We start from the raw sequence: 17,354 nt of genomic DNA, 5'->3' as shown, positions 1-17,354 counted from the left end.
TTCTCATTCTGTTCTTGTATGTGAACGAATTTCTTTTGCTTTCAGTTTTTTTTTTGCTAGTTCTACTTGAAATCCTTAATATGGAAAAAGTAAACGAGTAGGAGCTTTTTAGTTTCACCTCTGTCAGCTAGTGGAGGGAAGGCTCTTGGTACTGAGGGATTCGAATGTTGACGTGAACACATTTCTAGGGAGTATGTGAAGGCTTACAGGTGTCCATGTCCCATGTCTCCTTGCCTTCATTTGTTCAGTGACAGGGTCAAGTACATGTTTCCCTTGTTCACTTTTTACAGGTGTTAGTGGCCTGTACGACTTTGGGCCAGTTGGCTGTGCTTTGAAGAACAACATTATTCAGACCTGGAGGCAGCACTTTATCCAAGAGGAACAGATCCTAGAAATTGACTGCACCATGCTCACCCCTGAGTCAGTTTTAAAGTAAGATTTTTCTTTAATATGCACATTTAAGAACTTTTTCTGGTTATAAAAAGCTACCCATGTTCATTATAAAAATCTAGGGGAAAAAAACCCAGAAAATATTCACCTGCTATTCACAGATAGTCATGTTAAGGTCATTGTAGTTATCCTTCCTGTCTTTTTTCTCTTAAGTCTCTATATGTGTATCCATGTTGGTAGCACACTGCTGTTTTTATGTAGCATAGGTGAACATTGACTTCTGTCCTTAGTTTTCTAAAGCATTTTTAATAACAGCATAGTATCCTGTTTTATGGGTGTGCCGTGCTTTATTTAGCTAGTCCACATTGTAGGCAATTAAGTAGTTTCTAATTTTTTTACTGCATTAAACATGCCGATAGATGAATTTTTGTGTATATCGCTGATTATTTCCTTAGTATAAATTCTTAGAAATTCTGGGCAAAGGTATAAATACATTTTTAATCAAAAACTACTATTTGTATTGAAGTTTCAGTGTAGACATTTAGATTATTCCTACCAGTATTATTGAAAGCTGAGCAGGATGTTTTGAATGTAAAACTGAAAGAGGAATTTTTACCATTTTGTATATCACTTCATTTAATGTTGCCTGGTAAAGAGTTAATTTTTGCCATTTGCATCCCTTAGTCTTTCTCTTTTTATTTTTTTAATTTATCTTTATTGTTGAAAGATTACAAATGCCCCCTTTTTCCCCCATTGACATCCCTCCTCCCACTTCCGACCTCTGCTTTCTCTTAATAATTTCAGTCAGTTAAGACTAGATGATGGATCTGAAAGATCAGGAGAACCTGTTCTTGAGCTACTTGCTCCACTAATGGGAACCGTGTAGAGATAATACCCTGTCCATGCAGGTTTCAGGGACAGAGAACCAAGGTTCATTATCTATAACTAGAGACCCAGTGCACAAAATTTGTGCACTGGTAGGGTCCCTAGTGGCTGCCTGCTGCTGGCCAGGTACTCCCTCCCTTCCCCCGGCCAGCCCCGCCCCCTGGTCAAACTCCCAGATGAACTCCAGGTTGAGGGGACAATTTGCATACTACGCTTTTATTATATAGGATGAGATCAGAGTTCTTGGCTAGCCACGTTTGCCATAGTTTGGCCTTTGCTTGTATTACTACTAATAATAGGATAGGTGTGGGTTAATTGATTCTGCAAAGGAGCACAGACTTTCTGACGACTTGTGAAAAAGTGTAATCTAGGTGATGTCTTTTTTCCTACCGGAAGGAAGAATTTTCTCTGGCATACATTATCATCTACCATGGATGCATCACTATAGATGTGGGAGCTTCCATCTTTCAGATTCACAGATACAGACTATGGATAAACATATAGAAGGGGGATTGTCTTATAAGGTAAAAGCTATGTGTTAATTTGTATGAAAATGACAAACTGGCTTGGCATTTGTTACTTTAGGACTTCTGGCCATGTAGACAAATTTGCGGACTTCATGGTGAAAGATGTAAAAAATGGAGAGTGTTTTCGTGCTGACCATCTATTAAAAGGTATGGTTCTTCATTGCAAGTAGGATTGAGCAAAACAAAGGGTTTAGATGAAACCTTTCTCAATGTTTTTTTCTATTAAAATTGTGGGGGGTGCATAATATACAAAGGCTAAAGTACACGGATCTTAAGTATACAGATAAAATCCCTTACTTTAAAAAAATGTATACAGATAATTAGAAATTCTCTAAGTCAGCAAAAGGGTCAAGCCAGTATCATGACTCCCTGTTAAATCAACCAAGGGATTCATATCAATTAGGACCATTACCCTTGGGTACATTCTTTTTACCTATCCAGCATTGAAACTCCAAAATACACTGTCCCCAAAAATAGAAGAAAAAAATACACTGTTCCCTTTCCCCATTGATTGAAGTTGACATGGATCAACATGTCTTACAGCTCATTTGCAGAAATTGATGTCTGATAAGAAGTGTTCTGCTGAGAAGAAGTCAGAGATGGAAAGTGTCTTGGCTCAGGTGAGTTCTTGAGAGACGCTATCACAGCACTTCAGGTAGGTGCTGTCTTTCCCCGGCATTTGATGACTGCTGAATTCCACATGGGGCTGACCCTGGCCGAGGGGGTCAACAAGCCAAGTTAACCTCTGTCTCACATAGCATCTCCAATTACATTTTTATCTTCTTCTCTCTACCCTCTGTGGCTAATCCTTTATTTAGCCAAAACCAGCGAGTTTGTTTAAATAGCCATAAAATTTGTTCTCTCTCCTTGAAACCCGTTTTCTGAGTTGAATAGGAAAAACCAGAGGAGGGCTGAATGATGAACCGAGTTCTGTGGAGATTTGGGGGCAGATATCTTGTGAGAATTTTCTTGTCAGCCACTTGATCTGCTTCTGGTTGCTCTGTTATATAATTCTTAGGATCTGATGGGTCGGCCTCCAGTACAGTTTTAAAATTTCTATGTAAACTGACTGATTTTAGGGGAGACAGAAGAGACTATCGAGGTAATCTATTCGGACTTTTCCCAAGTGGGGGAATACCTTCCGTAGCAGAAGTAGTTCTTACCCTTTGTGTGGGTCACAGGTCACTTGAGAACATAACCCTTTCCTTTTTTCTCATGGGAGTTTACTGGGTATTTTCCCACTGTTGCTCTAACTGTTTTAACAAGCTAATTTTTCTCTGTGCCATCTAGCTTTCCAACATTAGCTGAGAAATTTTCTCCTTCATTTAAATTGAAAATCTTTTTAATCTGGCCATTTATTTTAGGTCCTCATGAAGTATATCTTATTCATTGCTTGAAGCTCATTGTCATTTCTTGTATTCTGACATTGTTATAGCTACACATTTATTTCTTATTTCCTTTATCCCCCTCAAAGGCATGAACTTTATTATTTTTATTATTATTAGGAAAAAGATATGAAAAGCATGTCTTATTACCCCTAAATTACTGTTTCCTAGTCTGAATGCTAGAGTTACTAAGGTTTTGTGTGTATGTCTTTGATCATAACAGTTTCATTTATTTCCAAGTAACTTAACAGAAGCAGGAAGTAATTAGTTGATTTGTTAAGTCATATTTTATAGTTTGAGCACTGACTTCCTGTTTCTTCCCAGATCCATGTTCTAGGAGAGCAGTCTGTTTTCTGATTTGTCATGTCAGATATATATATACAGCTGCCAGTGTAACTTTCAGTGAGAAGCTGGGGACCCGTGGGAAGTGGCCGAGTCCTTACATACGGCCCCGAAGGCCCATCCTTTGCGTGAGCACATCTTAGTGCCTCTGACTCCTTTTCAGCTTTGCAAAGCATGACAGTTTCTTTAAAAGGCACTGGCTTACCTTTGCTGGAAGGAAGAACTCTATTCCTGTTACGTGGATTCAGCAACCAGATTTAATTCTCTCATTTCTCCTCTCTGTCTACTTTTGCTGACCCAAAAAAATGAACCTCACTGGTGAATGTTGAGTTTTAGATCCTTCCCAGAAAGATACTTCATTTTCCTGTTGGTAAATGAAATCTGTGTAAACTGGTTATGGTTTTATGTGGATATCTGGAGGTTATTTAGGATGAGTTTTAATGGTGGATGAGGTTTAATATATAATACTTTATCTTATGCCTTGGTTTTTCCTCAGTCTTCTATACTAATTTTTTTTTTTTTCATGTTCTTTAGCTTGATAACTATGGACAGCAAGAGCTTGGGGATCTTTTTGTGAACTATAATGTAAAATCCCCCATTACTGGAAATGATCTCTCCCCTCCAGTAGCTTTTAACTTAATGTTCAAAACCTACATTGGGCCTGGAGGAAACATGCCTGGGTATGTATCATTTATTGTTTATGTGTCAAAGTTATTAACATTGCTTGTCATAAAAGGTAAATATCAATATTAGCCATGAGGGGAAAATGATGAAAAGTGATATATAAAAAGTGCAGGTAAATATATTAAGGAAAAATTATGACAGATAAATTTTATTTCTTCTAGTTCTTTAGTATATATGTTGATTTTTTTGGCCCAGAAAATAAACATAAAAGGTATGATCATCATACCTTCTAGTTATACTGCATAGTACAGGAAAGACAGTTGAAGAATGATTTGAAAGTCATTGAACTTATTGCTGAAGGAGATGAGACACCATTCAGTCCAGATCAGCACTGTCCAGCAGACCGCCTGCATGATGGGAATGTTTGTAATCTGTGCTGTCCAGTATGGTGGTCATGTGGGGCCGATGGGCACTTAATTGGGCTAGTGCTTCTGAGGAAAGAAATTTTAAGATTTATTCAATTTTAATTAATGTAAATTTAAATAGAGATGACTAGTGGCCTACTACATCGGACAGCACAAGTTTAGCTTTGATTTGAAAGACTTGATTTTCACAGAGTAGAGAAAACCTGGACCATTTATAGTATGACCCAGAGATTGACTCTGTATTTTCAGATTCCTTGTCCATTTCCATTTCATCGCTCCAGATATTTTCCTTATGGTCTCATTTTATTATATTTCATTTATTTTATTTATTTATTTATTTAATGGTCTCATTTTAAAGGGCAAGAGAAGGTTAGGTTTTTGCAAGATGAAGTTAAATAGATCATGTTTTCTAGAGTAGAAACTAAAGAGTAATAAAAATTAATTGCGACAGAGTGTTACTAGAATTACTTTACTGAGACACAGGGTTGACTTGGGACATTTGTGGAAAGAGGCCAGAGGTAAGCCTTTCATTTTGGCAATGCATACACAGAGTCATAAAACGGGCCATATCCTCTGATCTGTCGTCCCACTCCTAGGAATTTATCTAAGAAAGGAACTCAAAAGGAAAGGAAGTGATACTTGTCAAGGGTGTATAAATTAAAAGTACAACTAACCTACTTATCCTATAATTTAAGGATGGTGAAATAAATGACACACAGTAGAACATTTCAGTAGAATACTCTGTAGCTGTTGAATATGAGAAGTTTTCAGTTCTTTAGAAACGGGAGAAGTATAAAATAAATGAAAGAATGCATAATTTTTTACATCCTACTTAAAAACATGCACATAACTGTAGCTGTACTTCTGTTTGGGTGAAATGTGGAAAGAAGGACACAAATCAAAAGCGTGGGGTGTGTGAGAGATGAGGGTAGATATTTATTGTTTTTGTCTTCATTGTAAAGTTGTTGCCATAAAATATGCATTGTGAAGTAGGCTGTTGAGAATGCTCTCTGAGTTGTTTTGCACAGAATATTCTCTGTGAAATTCAGAAGAGGGACAGGGGATATTTGCTTGGCTCTATCTTTAGCATATGGAGAAATGTTAGAAGCCTCTGGCTGAAAATCTAAAGTACCACAAAGAAGAACATGACATGAGAAACCTCGAAAGTTTCCTGGCTCGGTGTGATGCTGTGATGAGTGAGCTCTAGTGTTGAAGGGTAGCCCACAGGGGCTTGTTTTTCCTCCCACGGTTACGCTTTCATATGTGGGTGTACTGAGGCCTGGCTCTGGTTTTCAGAAGGGTCTGAAATTGTCATCTGTCTCCATGAAAATGATTAGTCAGGAAGAATGGCAGATGTTTTAGGGACACTATGAGAGAGGTGGTATTTGATTCACTGGAGTAGTTAAATAAAATGCCATTTCTAGCAGTAGTATGGCCATACCAGTTACCTAATACATTCTCTCATACTTGCTTGGTAACATTTGCTACCAAGGAAAAGATCTATTTCTAAAACTTTGTTTTAGGGCTCACACAGCTTTGTGTTCAAATAGTATACTTAGGAGTTTTAGGATTTGCATCTAGAATTTCAGATTTGTTGGAAAACTTAATTTCTTTATAACCGACTGATTGATTTAAATGTACAGGTACCTGAGACCAGAAACTGCACAGGGGATTTTCCTGAATTTCAAACGACTTTTGGAATTCAACCAAGGAAAGTTGCCATTTGCTGCTGCCCAGATTGGAAATTCTTTTAGAAATGAGATCTCCCCTCGGTCTGGACTGATCAGAGTCAGGTACTGCCCACATTGTTCTTCTGGTAAAATTAGTAAGTGACCTTGGCATTGAATTGGACATGAAAACTTGCTATTCTGTTTCATTCTTTGATGATTATGTAATTATTTTTATGCTACAGAAAAGCATGTTTTACATTTGTATCTCCAGATGTAATCTCTGGGAAGACTGGCAGCTGTGAGTGAACTTGAAGGGAAAGGCAGGGAGGGTGAAGAACTTAAGTGTCTTGCCTGCTCCAAAATGACCTTTTCCCCTTGTTCATCATGTGCTTGTGATTTTTTAAAAAGATTAAAAAATTTTTTTTAATTGATTTCAGAGAGAGGAAGGGAGTGGGAGAAAGGGATAGAAACATCAGTGATGAGAGAGAATCGTTGATTGGCTGCCTCCTGCACACCCCCTACTGGGGATTGAGCCAGAAATCGGGCATGTAACCCAACCAGGAATCGAACAGTGACCTCCTGGTTCATGGGTCAGCACTCAACTACTGAGCCACACCGGCCGGGACATCACGTGGTTTGAGGATGGCAAGACGTTGATTATCTAACCCAGTGGTCGGCAAACTGCGGCTCGTGAGCCACATGCAGCTCTTTGGCCCCTTGAGTGTGGCTCTTCCACAAAATACCACGGCCTGGGCGAGTCTGTTTTGAAGAAGTGGCGTTAGAAGAAGTTTAAGTTTACAAAATTTGGCTCAAAAGAAATTTCAATCGTTGTACTGTTGATATTTGGCTCTGCTGACTAATGAGTTTGCCGACCGCTGATCTAACCCAAACATTTTCTGGTGGTGGTGATGCAAATACGAGTAGGGTGAGGTAGGGATGGGGTGATGGTTATGACAGGAAGATCATTCCAGGACAGCATTGCGGGGTTAGGAGTGTTTCAGTAACCAGCTGGTGTTCTCCAGGTATTGGGGGGCGGGGGGGTCCCTATCTGACAGAGAGGCCAGCTAGCAAGTTGACTACTATCCGCTCTTGTTTAGACATCCACTGGGCTCTATTCTAATGACCTCCCTTCGTCAGAAGTGTCCAGGAAGGTGTAGGAAGGCGTGCGGGCACTATTTAGTTACATTTTCTTTTGGAAACTTAGTATGATGTATCTGTTTATGACTTAAGCTTTTTGTGATTTTTATGTATTTTCTCACTGATGTCATCGCTCGGGGCAATAAATTCCGTCTAAAAAATAGGATATGTAGGTAAACCCAACTTTCTTAGGCTCTCTGCAGTCCCACTGCCCCACCCATTTCCGCTCTTCTTTTCTTCCTTGCTATAATTACAGACTTCAATCACAGCATATCCCAGCCACAGACTCTACATCAAAGCACCCCAGCCATCTGCCTGCTCTCATTAGTCCCCCTGACTCCCTCTGAGGAAATGGCCTGTGTTCTGACCACACTTACCTTCAGGCCTATAAGCCCTTAGCCTTAGAATCTAGAAAGGGGAGACTTCCTGGAGGAAGAGCCTGCCCAGAGTAACAGTGACTCCAGTTTGGACCTGAATGTATTTTAATTTCCACGGCCCCAGGTACATTCTCTGAACTCGGACAGGAGGCAGCTGGTAAAATCAGCGTTAGTGTTGATTTCCATCTCCTGTCTGTGAGTGGGATGATTTGACAGCACAGATGCAAAGATTTTGGCAGCAGATTGTTTTGGGAATCTGGGCAAGGCCCTTATTTTGATCTGCCCTGCATTTTATTTTTTTATTTATTTATTTATTTATTTATTTTTTTATTTTTTATTTTTTTTATTTTTTTAATTTCTTTATTGATTAAGGTGTCACATATTTGTCCTCATCCCCCCATTCCCATCCCACCCCTCTCCCCACGCATGCCCCAATCCCCTGTTGAACTTAACCGTTGGATAGGCTTATATGCATGCATACCGGTCCTTTGGTTGAACTCTCCCCCTCCCCCCACCCTCCCCCTACCCTCCCGTATCCTCCCTCTGAGGCCCGATAGTCCGATCGATGCCTCCTTGCTTCTGGTTCTGTTCTTGTTCCTCAGTCTATGTTGTTCATCATTTCCTCTAGATGAACGAGATCAAATGTCACTAGATATATACTAATAAGAACTGAATGTGAGACGAGCAATAATATTTATGCTGACAGGCAAATGAATCAATCTGTAGCGAGCTTCCCCCTGGACCAACAGTTCTTTTGAGACCCAATTTCGATGTCCAGTAGTTCCTTATGTGTACATGTCAGCACTGACCCCTCAGCTCTGGATGGTGGACAAATGGTGGTAATGGAGGTCTGACTCCCTCTGGTTTGGTCTCGGCCGATCCCAGGGGCACGGCGTCACCCGGACTAAGGGGCACGTGGCCTCACCCATATCCAAGGGGCGCGTGGTCTCACCCGGGCCTGGGACCCAGCCTCACCCGGATGGATCCAGGGGCGCACGGCCTCACCCGGACCCAGGATCTGGCTTCACCCGTACCCAAGGACACTTGGCCTCTCCCAGACCCAGGGGCACGTGGCCTCACCCGGGCTTAGTTGCACAAGGCCTCACCTGGATCCAGGGACACATGGTCTCTCCCGGACCCAGGGACGCTTGGCCTCTCCCAGACCCAGGGCCACTTGGGCTCACCCGGGCCTAGGTGCACGAGGCCTCATCCGGATCCAGGGACGCATGGTCTCACCCGGACCCAGGGACGCTTGGCCTCTCCCAGACCCAGGGGCACGTGGCCTCACCCGGGCCTAGGTTCACGAGGCCTCACTCGGATCCAGGGACACATGGTCACACCCAGACCCAGGAACGTTTGGCCACTCCCAGACCCAGGGCCACTTGGGCTCACCCGGGCCTAGGTGCACGAGGCCTCACCCGGATCCAGGGACACATGGTCTCACCCGGACCCAGGGACGCTTGGCCTCTCCCAGACCCAGGGCCTCTTGGGCTCACCCGGGCCTAGGTGCACGAGGCCTCACCCGGATCCAGGGACACATGATCTCACCCGGACCCAGGGACGCTTGGCCTCTCCCAGACCCAGGGCCACTTGGGCTCACCCGGGCCTAGGTGCACGAGGCCTCATCCGGATCCAGGGACGCATGGTCTCGCCCGGACCCAGGGACGCTTGGCCTCTCCCAGACCCAGGGGCACGTGGCCTCACCCGGGCCTAGGTGCACGAGGCCTCACCCGGATCCAGGGACACATGGTCTCACCCGCACCCAGGGACGCTTGGCCTCTCCCAGACCCAGGGCCACTTGGGATCACCCGGGCCTAGGTGCACGCAGCCTCACCCGGATCCAGGGACACATGGTCTCGCCTGGACCCAGGGGTGTGTGCTGCCCTGCATTTTAGATGTTCTGTTTCTCAGCCCAGTTTTAAGCTCTGTGAGGGTCAGACACTGTGCTTCTCTCTCTTATATTTCTGTGCACACAGACGATATTTCGTAGTTGTTGAAAGACAATCTAGATATAGGTGCTGCATGACTAAATAAGAGATACCATTAAATTTAAAAATTAAAGTTCTTTTGCAGTGCATTTCATATGTTTTTAGACCCATTTAAGTAATTCTTCATTACTTCTAAAACATCTGAGATAATCATGAAAGTGCACAAGTAAATGTGTGTGTTTTAAAGAAGAAAGATTTGATTTTACCCATAAAATTACCTTAAAACACTTTTCCCTCCAGTAGTTACTAAATTGGCATTCAGAGGAATCTCTCTGGAAAACCATTACCATGTGCATATTTATTTCATCATGAAGCAATTAGCTTGATGTTAGCTTGTTCAACTCAAGCCTTATGTCATCTGCCTTGAATAACACTGTTTAAGAAGCTGTTACTCCAAAGAAACCAGCTGTATGGTGCCATTATCAGTCACTTACTTATTCAGAGCAATAAAAAAGAAGAAATCAAAACTATTCTAAAAGCTAAAGAACAATTTAAATTCACTATTAATTTCCCATTATTTGAAAAGTAAATATTGGGAGCTTGTAAATATCAGACTTGCTAATGCTTTAAGGAAAACTTTTATTTGGAAGTCAGTTCTGTATTTCACTTCTTTTTGTGTCTGATTTTTGCTTAAATTTTCCTAATTTTAACTATTGATCTGTTCTTTAAAAATTATTTTTCATTAAAAGTAATAATCTTTTGTTGTGTCTAGTGTCAAAGGAAAAACAGAAATAGATAGTACTTAGAGTGGTAAAAACAAGATTTTATTCAGGACTCTTGCAATAGGGAAAGAGAGACCTCAGTATAGAACAGGCTCAATTCTGAGTACAGCAGTTTCCCAATATTATCCACAGGGGATACGTCCCCAGACCCCTGGTGAATGCCTGAAACTAGATAGCACTGAACCCTATATACACTATGTACATACTTACCTATGATAAGTTTATGGATTAGTCAAAGTAAGAGATTAACAACAGCTCATATAGAACAATTATAACATATCTATCTATATAGTAGAGGTATATGCTAATTAGCTGGGACGCCGTAATGGTCACGACCACTTAACAGGGGACGGGGACAGGGCCACAGCAGCTGGGGGACAGGAGCCTGTGGTGCCTCCTTTGGAGTTGGGTTAACGACAGACTGGCTCTGATCCTCCTCCAGTAGCCCTTTCCAGCGGGCATGGGGTTGCTGAGACCCAGGCCGGGCCTCCGGCCACAGATCCACAGCTTCGGAGAACGACTCTACCAGGTTGCCCGGAGGCCATGTGGCTGGGACACAGGGTGCCTGAACCTGATGCCCGTTCAAGATGTGAAACAGAGGAGGTGTGGGAGGAAATCCAGAGAATGGGATTGTGGGGGTTCAAGACTCACTTCCTTTGGGCTTTGTCCTTCTTGGCCTTCGTCCTTTTCTTTCGGGCCTGGAACGTAAGCACTGCAGGAGAGAGGGATGGATGAAGGGCGAATGTGGAAGAAAGGAGGTGATCCCGGTGAGGGTGGAGACCTAGCAGCTTCAAGAGGCCTGGCTGCAGGGCCACCTCAGGGGCGGCTCCCGGGCAAGCACTGCGGCTTCTAGCCGCTGGCCAGGAGGTGGGTGGCCCAAGGGGCGCAGAGCGGCGCTGAGGCGGGGTGTACCAGAGGGGACTCGGGCCGGGGCCGGGGGCCAGCGGGCGGGGATCTGCCTCACCCACAGAGAGTAAGGTTCTGCAGTGGCCCCAAAATGAACAAGGTGGAAGGACACTGGGCGGAGGGGCGCGGACCCGCAGCCCTGAGGAGGGGGTTGAGGGGCAGTGCACTGCTGGGTACCCGACTGCTGCAGTTCGCAGAAGCTCCCGGTGCTAATGGCCTCACCCCAGTGGCCTACACAATTGACAGGCAGCGACTCCTGCTCCTGCCTTGGCCCAAAAGCAAGCCCGCACCCACCCTGCCCCACGGCAGCGCACGCCTGCGTAGTGAGTGCGAAGCCTCCCACCTGCTCCAGAGAAGAGGGGGGCAGTAGAGAATGGGGCCAGGGGACCGGGGAGAGGAAAGAATGTGGAGCGTCTGATGAAGAGGTGCTTGAGAATGAGGCTCGGAAGCCTGACGGGGAAATTTGTTTTGTTTGCCCCGCGGCTGCCCCTAAGGAAGGGCAGAGAGCATGGCTGTGAGGGCTCCCTGCACGCTGAGTCAAGTTCCGCAGCCAACTGGAATTGGCCTCAGTTTCCTGGTCTGTAAAATGGATTAAGTGTGTCCCAGTGCCTTCACTGAGCTTTGAGGGCTGATTGAGATACTATATAAAGAAAATGAGGGCTTCCTCCCGTCAGGCGTCCTCGTGGAAGTGACATCGTCTTTAAACCCTGCGTGGCAATCCCTGACGCACCGCCGTGATGCCCAGGGAAGCAGGGCAACCTGGAAATCCAACTACTTCCTTAAGATCATCCAACTTCTGGATGATTATCCAAAATGCTTCATTGTGGGAGCAGACAATGCGGGCTCCGAGCAGATGCAGCCGATCCGCATGTCCCTCTGTGGTGCTGATGGGCAAGAACGCCATGATGGACCAGGACATCTGGAAAACAACCCAGCGCTGGAGAAACTGCTGCCTCACATCCGGGGGGATGTGGGCTTTGTGTTCACCAAGGAGGACCTCACTGCGATCAGGGACATTGCTGGCCAATAAGGTGCCAGCCGCGGCCCGTGCTGGTGCCATTGCCCCGTGTGAAGTCACGGTGCCCGCCCAGAACACTGGTCTGAGGCCAGAGAAGACCTCCTTCTCCCAGGCTTTAGGCATCACCACTAACATCTTCAGGGGGCACCGCTGAAATCCTGAGTGAGGTACAGCTGATTGAGACGGGAGACAAGGTGGGAGCCAGCGCGGCCACGCTGCCGAACATGCTGAACATCACCCCTTCTCCTGTGGGCTGGTCATCCAGCAGGTGTTGGACAAGGGCAGCATCTACAACCGGAAGTGCTTGACATCACAGAGGAAGCTCTGCATTCCCGCTTCCTGGAGGGTGTCCGCAGTGTTGCCAGCGTATGCCTTCAGATTGTACCCCATTCTATCATCAGTGAGTACAAGCGAGTTCTGGCTTTGTGGAGACAGATTACACCTTCCCACGTGCTGAAAAGGTCAAGGCCTTCTTGGCTGAACCATCTGCTTTTGTGGCTGCTGCCCCTGCCGCCGCCACCACTGCTGCTCCTGCTGCGGCTCCAGCCAAGGCTGCAGCAAAGGAAGAGTCGGAGGAGTCGGACGAGGATATGGATGTGGTCTCTTTGATTAATTACCAAAAAGCACCCAGCTCAGCCAGCTCTATTTGAGAAACAGGAAATGAAGGCTTACTTCTCTTAAAAAAAAAAAAAAAAAAAAGAAAGGGAAAGGAAATGAGGGAAGAAGTGAGAAAGAAAAGGAAGGGCGAGCAACACAAAAGGAAGATTGGAAGGAACCTGTAAACCTGTAGTCACTTAAATAGGGAATATAGTCAATAGTGTTGTAATGACGGTATGATGCCAGGTGGGTACTGGAAATATCGGGGAACACTTTGTAAAGTATATGGTTGTCTAACCACTATTTTGGAACTAATATAAAAGCTGAAACTAATACAAAATAATATTGAATGTAAAGAAATGAAAATTGGCTGAAACCGGTTTGGCTCAGTGGATAGAGCGTCGGCCTGCGGACTGAAAGGTCCCAGGTTCGATTCCGGTCGGGGGCATGTACCTTGGTTGCGGGCACATCCCCATTAGGGGGTGTGCAGGAGGCAGCTGATCGATGTTTCTCTCTCATCGATGTTTCTAACTCTCTATCCCTCTCCCTTCCTCTCTGTAAAAAATCAATAAAAATATATTTTTTAAAAAAATGAAAATTGGAGTGAAATTTTTATAAACTTCAAAGTTTAAATAAAGGCTGTAAAGGAAGGAAGGGGGAGAATACAAATAGTGTTTTTCATTTTACCACTTTATTGTCTTTTCAGTACATGAAAAAAACAGTTGTCTTTATATGGTGCTTTTATACTTTTCTAAATCATTATCTCATTTGATGTTCAGGGCAACTTAAAGACAAGATAATTATTCCCTCCACTATTCAAAGAAAGGAAATCTTGGTGTCTGGCCCTTATTGTAAAGCAGGGTTAGTGAAATTTTCTGTGAAGAGTCATATCTATACTAATAAAAGCCTTTGGGGCAATCAGGCCAGCAGGGGAGGGCAGTTGGGGGCGATCAGGCCAGCAGGGGAGCAGGTAGGCGTCAATCGGGCCAGCAGGGGAGCAGTTAGGGGGTGATCAGGCTGGCAAGCAGAAGCGATTAGGGGCAATCAGGCAGGCAGGCAGGCAGGCAGGCAGGCAGGCAGGCGAGTGGTTAGGGGCCAGCGGTCCCAGATTGTGAGAGGGATGTCCGACTGCCAGTTCAGTGATCGGGCCTAAACTGGCAGTCAGACATCCCCAAGGGGTCCCAGATTGGAGATGGTGCAGGCCGGACTGAGGGACTCCCCTCCCCCCCCATGCACGAATTTCGTGCATGGGGCCACTATTCTCTATATATAAAAGGCTAATATGTAAGTGTCCCTCGGACCGTGCAATCGATCTCTATGACGCGCACTGACCACCAGGGGGCAGACACTCAATGCAGGAGCTGCCGTGACACACACACTGGCCATTTACAAAGAAACGGCACCGTGGACCTGGCACCAACAAAGCAACACTCAGCTTCCCCCAAGTGGGACACAGGCCCTGCCACCACCCCGGTGCAACAGCCCACCAAATCGCAGCCAATGCTGCCAAGACCTCATGGCACAAAATGTGGCCCACAGCCCAGCCCAGCCCGGAAACGGTGTCTCTGGGCACCAGGTAATGATGTCACATAGCAATGCCCAACTTCCTCTCCCTAGCGACTAGCCTCCTTGCAGTTTCTTCAGCTCAGGAACACGACTTGCTTTATAGCCAGGTGCAAACATTTCACACTTTAACCAAATGTCTGTGAAGCGTTTTCCTGTGCCTCATCTCATTTGCTCCTCACAGAAGTCCTGGAGTAGGTAGATAGGAGACTCGGTGAAATCCTATTTTCTTTTCATTAGCCAAAAAACAAAGATTTAGAAAGTTTAGAAACTTGACCTGACTGAAAAGAAGTAAGAAATGGTGGAATTTGAAAATGACTTCAGGTTTTCTCACTGCGCAGAATAGAGTCAAACACTGCTGCAGTTAAATACTTTACCCTTTGTTCTCCCTGCGTGATCTACAATAATAATCTGCTTCATGTTGATATTTACTGCTGTGTTGCTGACAGTTACCTGGAAGAGAAGTTGGGGTGCTGGGAAAAGTTTAGCTAAATCAGAAAACAGGTCTAATTAAGATGGGGATTACTAAGAGGGAACAGCAGGGGTAAGGGGATTCTGGCTAAACTGCCCCGAGAGGACTCTTGCTGGAGACAGGCCAGGGCATCCGACGTTGCCTGGGGGATGGTGGAGGAGGAGGATGATCAGATAGCAAGCGGGAGTGGTTCTGATTAACCTATCTCAGCAGGATTCTTGCTAAAACTGGATTTTACAGGGAACTGCACAGATGGGCCTAGGACAGTGATGGGCAACCTTTTGAGCTTGGTGTGTCCAACTTCGCCAAAAAACAGCATAACTCGGGTAGTGTGTCACTTTGAGGAAAAAACATTATTTCCCAAATGTTTCATCCTCAGGAGCAGCAAATGTTTCATCCTCGGCATGCGGCCGCCTCAGCGGCCGTGTGTCATCAGAAATGGCTACGCGTGTCAGTGCTGACACACGTGTCATAGGTTCGCCATCACTGGCCTAGGAGAAGGTTCCAGAGTCTGACTAAAGCTTGGTGAAATAAAGCATCTTTGTCACTAGACAGAAGGAATTAATATCTGAGAGAAGTTGGATTGTGTTTATTTATTTAAAATACTGAGTAGTAAAGTTTTCATGAGTGCAATTAAAATTAACAGCCACCTAGACAAAACTAATCAAACTTTTTCTTTTCCCAGTCCATTAGGAAACAGTTTCCGGTTTAGTGATGAGGTTCCTGCAGTGTGAGGGCATATCATTGTAGAATGAAGTTGAAAATAAGGGCCTTGTTTGTTGTTTTTTATAGTTAAGCATGCAACTTTTGTCCCTTGTATTTTTCTTGCAGAGAGTTCACAATGGCAGAAATCGAGCACTTTGTAGACCCCAGTGAGAAAAACCATCCCAAGTTCCAGAACGTGGCAGACCTCCACCTTTATTTGTATTCGGCAAAAGCCCAAGTCAGCGGACAGTCTGCTCGGAAAATGCGCCTTGGGGATGCTGTTGAGCAGGTAAGATTCCATAGGTAACTTAATTTGCGTTATGTCTATTCAGGTTTTGTAGCACTTAGCAAATTCTGTGTACTGGATGGCAAAGCATTTTATTTTAGCAGTCACTTTATTGTCTTTATACAGTCTGATTATACACTGTTATTACAGTGGGAGGAAATTACCCAAACATGACCATTTGTGGGCCACTGGGCTAATATGAAAAAGAATGTTTAGGAGACCCCTTGGAAAAGAGATCCTGGATTGAACTGTGCCTTATCAGTCCGACTTCTAGCAGTATGTGCTACTTTCGGGGAGGCATTTTGACCCACAGAGAGCAAGCTCTCTGGATTTTAAACTCTTCTCTATTACCCATAGCAGTTGGGAGAGTCTTACATATAATAGAACTTCTCTAATTATTTGTTTAGAGAAATTCATGAGTGAGAACTTTTCTAACAGTAATGGCTTCCCGATAGTGGAGTGAATTGCCCCAGGGATCAATAAGGTTCCTGCCTCTGAAAATATTCAAGTAGAAGCTGGGTGATAACTTGTTGGCCATTTTGCTGAGAAGAGCCCTTCAGTGGGTAGGAGATGGGGCCAGATGACTTCTAAGATCCTTCTAGTACTAAAATGGTGAGATTACATATGCCGTATGGGGCTCACAGATTTATTTCAGTGGCTAAGAATATATTAAAATCCCCTCAACAGGTCCTATTACTTTTGTTAATTCAGAAGGAATATATTTGTCATTCCTAGGTCATTATTGTGAATGTCATTTTTAGCATTGTAGATCTAGAAGGTATACGTATTAGGCTGAATTTTTGCTGACTCAGTGAATATGGTAGAAAGATTGTGAATAACCCCCATTATTATCAGTTTGTTAACTTGACATTCACCCCTTTAAAAATAGCCACCTACTGGGTTTTGAGATTATTCTGAGAGCTAGGTAAATTAGCTTACCTTGTATTTCAAATATTTTTCAGTAGATCATGAACAGCTCAATGGAAAATGGTTGTTGGCCTTCCAAAGTGCTAACATGTGTTTTTTCTATCTTCTATGCTTGCTTGCATAGTTATTTACTTACTTGTTTATTCATTTATTTTAGGGTGTGATTAACAACTCAGTATTAGGCTATTTCATTGGCCGCATCTACCTCTACCTCACGAAGGTTGGAGTATCTCCAGATAAACTCCGCTTCCGGCAGCACATGGAGAACGAGATGGCCCATTATGCCTGTGACTGCTGGGACGCTGAATCCAAAACGTCCTATGTAAGTAGCGTGAGATGGATTTTAGTATGTGATTTTCACATTGTTATCTTAGAAGCATGGATATCAAAATCGCCTTTTGTGTGCTT

The 17,354-nt window shown here is 44.2% G+C and overlaps 1 protein-coding gene and 1 pseudogene across 2 annotated transcripts in view; both read left to right on the top strand.

The window, feature by feature from the left end:
- Window positions 1–17,354, top strand: part of GARS1 (glycyl-tRNA synthetase 1) — a 39,266-nt gene that overhangs the window by 6,108 nt on the left and 15,804 nt on the right. For both annotated transcript variants that reach the window (XM_054725908.1, XM_054725909.1), the window contains exons 4-10: window positions 291–432; window positions 1,861–1,949; window positions 2,346–2,422; window positions 4,064–4,209; window positions 6,222–6,371; window positions 15,860–16,022; window positions 17,104–17,268. In XM_054725908.1, coding sequence (XP_054581883.1) covers window positions 291–432; window positions 1,861–1,949; window positions 2,346–2,422; window positions 4,064–4,209; window positions 6,222–6,371; window positions 15,860–16,022; window positions 17,104–17,268 — 932 coding nt within the window. The remainder of the gene's footprint in view (window positions 1–290; window positions 433–1,860; window positions 1,950–2,345; window positions 2,423–4,063; window positions 4,210–6,221; window positions 6,372–15,859; window positions 16,023–17,103; window positions 17,269–17,354) is intronic.
- Window positions 11,215–13,484, top strand: LOC103293984 (60S acidic ribosomal protein P0-like; annotated as a pseudogene).

Source organism: Eptesicus fuscus, chromosome 14 (genome assembly GCF_027574615.1).
Source record: "Eptesicus fuscus isolate TK198812 chromosome 14, DD_ASM_mEF_20220401, whole genome shotgun sequence".
Lineage (NCBI taxonomy): Eukaryota > Metazoa > Chordata > Mammalia > Chiroptera > Vespertilionidae > Eptesicus > Eptesicus fuscus.
The sequence above is the reverse complement of the archived record's forward strand: the minus strand, read 5'-3'. Positions and strand labels throughout refer to the sequence as shown.